Genomic DNA, 6,000 nt, shown 5'->3' on the forward strand with positions numbered 1-6,000 from the left:
TTTTCTGTTACATTACCGACTTTGTGATAGATGTTCCATGTTTACTGTTCTTTCAGATTCTTCTCTAAACAGTCCCCAGAGTGCAGCTGAAATTGAATATGAAAGTTAGTCTTTATGCTTTTGGTATTTGCATACCAGCTTATGTTTTTGAGCACTGCTTGTGTCCATTTACAAATGAATTGCTTTTTCCCCAGCATAATATATACACTGATTTTATTTATTTATTTTTCTAAGTTGGTTTCTATGGGTGTACTGATTCTCCTCAGTCAGTCACAGTCACAGTATTCACTTGGTTGCCTGTTATGCATTAATCCCACGTGCATAAATAACCACTGAGATCACATCTGCTGATGAAGAGATTTCTTTTTTCAAGTGACATTGTTGCTGTTATCCCACTCCTCATCTTCCTCACCTTCTTGTGGCTGTGCTTCCTCGTTTACCACCACTGCACCATTTCCATTCAAAACTTCTTTTCTGCGCTCAAAACTAAGCAAGAGAATGATTTCAATTAGTGGAAAACAGTTCCTTGTTCACTGAAGCAGAGAGATTCAGGATTTCCTCTAACCCAGTGGTCTCCAAACTACAGCCCAGGGGCCTTTTGCGGCTCATTTTCTAGCGGCCCAGAGCATAGACAAAAAGTAACTTTTGATACAGCCTGCTTTTCTGGATATGCAAAGAAACTATTTAAAACTAAAATCAAATATTTTTCTTTCTAATGTCATGAAGGAATTGAGATATTTCAGTTTCAGAAGCAAAAATGTTTTCCTCCACCTTCCACTGTCTGTCTAGGTCTGATTTGTGAACATATCACATTAACAATGAACTAAGATCCTCCAGTAAACACTGCTTTAAAAATTGTCATTTTATTACCAATTACTCTTCCTCTGATTCAGAATGTGGAGATTGGCTCAGGGCAGGGCCAGATCTATTCTAGTGGGATACAGGGTTGTGGGCCACCCAAAATCATGAAAAATCACAAACTGTTTGTCTTGTTTAAAAACAATTAAAACCTCACTACTAAAATAACTATAGTGCATATTTGTTTAACTTATTAGTTCAACCGTGTTTAACTCATTCATTTCCAACCATTTTCACTGAAGCAACCCACTTCGCTCCCAGCTGTTTTACTGGACTATTGTGTTATATTAGTATAAATACATCAAACCTACCAAAAGAAAGATTAGTCTCTTCTTTAATCAGGAGAAAAAAAAAAAAAAAAAAAAAAAAAAAAAAAAAGCACATTTGTAGCTGTCTCCATTTGGCAACAATTAGCATTAGAATATAGCTAAGTTTCACCAATATTCACATTCCTGGTGAAAACACTGACAAAAAGAGCTTGTTGCAACATGGCCCCGGCTGATCTCTTATACTCTGCCGCCACCTGCTGACCATTTTTTTGTATTAACTACTATTGCTTTCAGCCACCTCTTCATGTCAGAAGTTGCATCAAAGCCTACTCTATGCTCTAGTATTTAAAAAAAAAAAAAAAAAAAAAAAAAACTTTTGAAAAAACATTTAAATACGGTTTTGTGAGTGAAGGACAAATAAAATTAAAAAAAACACAAAAAAAACGTGTTTACACGGGTTTCACCTTTTTGGATTTGAATGAGTTAATAAAGTCAGACAATGTCAAAGTGACCCTTTAATTATTTTCTATGTGACCCTTAAAGGAAAACCCTTCCTTTGCTCACCTACATGCAGGCTTCTTCCTTTTTAAATGAAAATTAGCATTGTAAAAACACCCTTTTGGATAGAGCCTATCATAAAGAATCATTACATATCTCAGATATGTCAAACAGCAAATCGAGAGATTGGAAATACATAATTAGACGCCGGAGTTTGTTTATGTTTATTGACCACATTCAATTGTGCTGGGAAAAGTCTGTAAGCGTGCAGTGGGAAAATTCTGTTGAGGAGAACGATAAGAACAAAGGAGGGAGGGAAAGGAGTAAGGGTTGCGAATAACAGTTTGTCCTTGAGTAACTTTTCTTGAGTGAGAGTTACAACAAAATACATTTTTTGAATCAACATTTCAATCCAGCTTGTTGTGTATAAATGACAACGGAAGGAATGGACTGCTCTCTAGAACAAATGCATTTTTAAAGGACACAGCGAGAGCTCAAGTAACGCTTTGACTTGTGAGGTCCATCAACGTGAGTGTGATAAGTTCTGCTGACAAAGTACAAAGATAGATGATGATAAACCCGTTATAAAGAATGTACGGCCATCTGTCTCTTCCTGCAGCAATGTGGTTCATTTTGGGTGTATGATGTATCTAGTGAACTGTTGCGAGCACTTATGCATGCAGACGGTAATGTGGGCTGCCCGAAGTAAAAGCAATTGATGGAGTGTGTCTGCAAAGCCGCACACATTCACAAATGCATGTGGACAACCGTACAGGCATTTGCACACATGCACACAAAAAAACCAACACAAACATTCTTTGATCTCCACTGGAAAGATCCATTTCTTGTTCTCCGCAGAAGGAATGTGGGCCCCTCATTTGCATTCACATTCCCTATTTTCTAACGTAACATCTTACACCTTTCCCTCTGAATTTCAAGCAACTAAACTGACAAGCAAATTTAATTTGCAATTTAAGTTTTTGCTATGTTTCCGTGGCAGAAATGATAAATAACTCATTTTCAAGTGGTGGGTCTGCAGCCTGCATGCATATTTTGGCATTCACCTATTCGAGTACATTTAGTGAATTTAGATTCTCTGTTAGCTCACCAGCTTTTGTATTACAGAGGAATAATATTAATTGAGTGTGTGATACACGAACAAGGTGCATAGTTCCTACCCAAGCCTTGGCAAGCAGTGGTATAGTTCATAGTATACGCCTCTAATTGGCTGGTAACCCCTGACTCTGATGATAAGGTTGGGTAACTTTGGGCATGAGGACTGATGAGCCAATTGGAGGTGTGGTGGGGGTGGTGGTGTCATAGGGTGAATAGTCCTTCAAACAGCAACCTGGTGCAGAGTTTCAGCTCAACGGAAGCGCTCTGCTCATACACCGGAGATTTGCTCAAAGTGTGAGTTTGATCCCCGGGGTGGGCTATGCCGGTTACACACAATCCTACATCATCTTGTTTAGTTTTATAGTAGCTAGGCTAGTAAATGATTTTATAGGGGAAGGCAACCTCACAAAAATTATTGACAATAATGTTCTATGCAGCCCCAGTACTCTAAATACTGTATTTTGGTTAACTCATTCACTCCCGGCCATTTTCACAAAAGCAATCCCGTTTGTTCCCGGCTGTTTTACTGGATTTTGACTGATTTTGCAAGGCCCACAGAATATTGTGTTCTATTGCTATAAAAGCATGGAACCTATCAAAAGAAAGATTAAATTCTCTTCTTTCATCAGGAAAAAAAGTATGTTTCTGTTTCCGTTTTGCAGCAATTAGCATTAGAAGAGAGCTAAGTTTCATCAGTTTTCACAAATCTATTTAAAATTCAAGTAATTGAGCTTTTTTCTAGATGGCCCTGGTTGATCTCCTTTGCTCTGCTGCCACCTGCTGGCCGTTTGTGTAATAACTACCATTTCTGCAACCGTTCTTTGCAGTTGAGAGGCTGCATCAAAGCCTTCTGTATGCTCTAGCATAAAAAACACAAACAAAACAAAAAACGTATAAATACGTCCTTGGGGCACTGAGAACATTAAAAAAACGTATTTATACGTTATTGGGAGCAAATGAGTTCATATTGTGTTAGTTGAATATGAGTTAAGCAGCAAAATCCAGCAGTTTTTATCAGTATCAGAAGGCGACCATTTTGCCACTTGCTGTTGAATGAAAATGACATCACAGTTGCTCACATGTCAGGTAACAACCAATCACAGCTGTGCTTCAGAAAATAGTTGAGCTGTGATTGGTCGTTGCCCGAGTCCTGAGCAACTGTGATGTCATCTTAAGTTGACAGTAAGTGGCAAAATGGCCGCCCCCTTAGTTGGATAAAAAAGGCTGGATTTTGCTGCATAACTCATATTCCACAAATGTAATATTAATTAGAATATCATGCTTAGACTAGTGAGGTCACATATACAGTAACATAGTGCTGTATTGCCAAGAAATGTTTAAGGTTGCCTTCCTCTTTAAGTAAGTTAAAACACAAGAATGGGGACTAATACTTTCAGATTCGGCCTAAAACAATATTGACGTCTAATAGTGATTGTTTTTCCACTGTTTTTGTTCATTGTTCACTAAATGTTTTACAACATGAGTTATGCTTTGTCTCATAAATTCATTTTCAGGCCGCTTATATGTCTTAATCAAGTCATGATAACTTTATTGTTGTGAGAAAGTACAAATGATGGATTTTTCTTACAGTAGGCCTATATATCACTGTTTCTAAAATAACACGTTTAAAATTAGATTATTCCCACTTCTCCAAGGACCACTACACCACTGCTGTCAAGTAATCTGTTAATGCAGCGTGTCCACTCATTATCTGGAGAGCGTGATGGCATTCCATGTCATCTCCATTTGTCTCATGCTCTCGTCGTTATCTTCGCAAATCTCCATGTAGTGGCTGCTGCAGTGTTGTTCTGTGTGTAAAATAAACTGTTGTCACTAGTGAAGATCGACAGAGCTGAGAGTTGGCCTAGAAAGTGCAACTAAAGCAAACAGTATTGTTGACCCTCTTGACTTCTGACTAGACTGAGTGAAAATGAAAAATGGTTAATGTGATCATTCTGATTTGCATGTTCAGTTATTTTTTTTTTTTCCTTGTGAATACTTAAACATTCATTTGGCATTTGAGCTTGGAGTTGTGGAAAAAGGCCCCAAACTAAAAATAAAAAGTAAATACTACTATGCCACATGTGGGGATAGAGTCCTAATGGCTGGTCCATTTTCTATTGCAGTGCTTGAGTATCTGGCGTTGAATGACTTCGTAAAGATAGTCCACAGCAGGACAGTAATTTACTATCCTGCTGTGGACTGTTGTCACAAATAAGGACTGTCAGTACTGATACTATTCTTGCAACAGCTACACAATATATGCACATTAGAGGAAGCCTGAAAGAACTAAACGTCCAACTGTTTGAAACATAACAGATTTTGTGCCCACAATTTTTTTGGTTAATTCTGGAAATAAGGAGGGTGTTTTTCTTTCTTTATTTATTATTTCTTTAATAGTGAAATCAGTCTCTGCTTTGCGCTGATGCACTGGAATCTAGACAGAGTAGACTCTCTACCATTGTTCTTCATTTTGATTCACGTAAAACATATTGAAAAATACGTTTTTACAGTCTGTGCATTCATTATAAATAAACAACGTAATCTTTCAAAATCAGATTCAAATAAAGCCACAAAATACTCAGCACTACCGTTTTAGTCATCAAATACAAACTATATAAAGTGGTTTGCTTTCCGCAGGCTCAAATTCCAATAACATAACCAGTGAATATGTGTTCATGTAACTTACACCATATTGTGCACAAGCTTCCCCATCACTAAAATCCAACATTCAACAATATTTTGTTTGCAAAGAGCTTCTCACCCATAAACACTGCATTGTGTGAAATGTATACTTTGGAAAGTTGTCCTAATATATCAAAACTTTCTTTCTCTGCTACTTCTTCCTCCTTTGTTTTGGCAAGCAGGTATGATGAATCACCCCCCCATTCCCATCTCCGAACTGGCTGAGCACACAGAGCTTCTCAAAGCCAACGACAACCTGAAGCTCTCCCAAGAATACGAGGTGGGTGGGCGGAAAGTTTCTCATCCTTCTGATTTTGAAGAACACAAGTGTCCATTCTGTTCACGAGAAATGGTGGAGGTGTTTTTTTTTTGTTTTTTTTTCTCTGTAAGGTGCAAACCTTTAAAATTAGTATTTGCTTCAGGTACCGTCTTTATGATACTGTAGGTCAATTCCATATTACGGTACCTTCTTGGGCAAGTGTATTAGAGTATTAGAGAGAGAGAGAGAGAGAGAGAGAGAGAGAATTTGTTTATTTATATACATATATATATATATATATATATATATATATAT

At 37.5% G+C, this 6,000-nt stretch overlaps 1 protein-coding gene across 17 annotated transcripts in view; it reads left to right on the top strand.

Moving 5' to 3' along the window:
* ptprsa (protein tyrosine phosphatase receptor type Sa) overlaps positions 1–6,000 on the top strand; it is a 245,904-nt gene that overhangs the window by 206,333 nt on the left and 33,571 nt on the right. For 9 of the 17 annotated variants that reach the window (XM_077535321.1, XM_077535315.1, XM_077535318.1 and 6 more), the window contains 2 exons: positions 57–104; positions 5,609–5,706. In XM_077535321.1, coding sequence (XP_077391447.1) covers positions 57–104; positions 5,609–5,706 — 146 coding nt within the window. The remainder of the gene's footprint in view (positions 1–56; positions 105–5,608; positions 5,707–6,000) is intronic. The other 8 variants (XM_077535323.1, XM_077535324.1, XM_077535329.1 and 5 more) reach the window with 1 other exon arrangement.

This window comes from Festucalex cinctus, chromosome 10, assembly GCF_051991245.1.
Source record: "Festucalex cinctus isolate MCC-2025b chromosome 10, RoL_Fcin_1.0, whole genome shotgun sequence".
Lineage (NCBI taxonomy): Eukaryota > Metazoa > Chordata > Actinopteri > Syngnathiformes > Syngnathidae > Festucalex > Festucalex cinctus.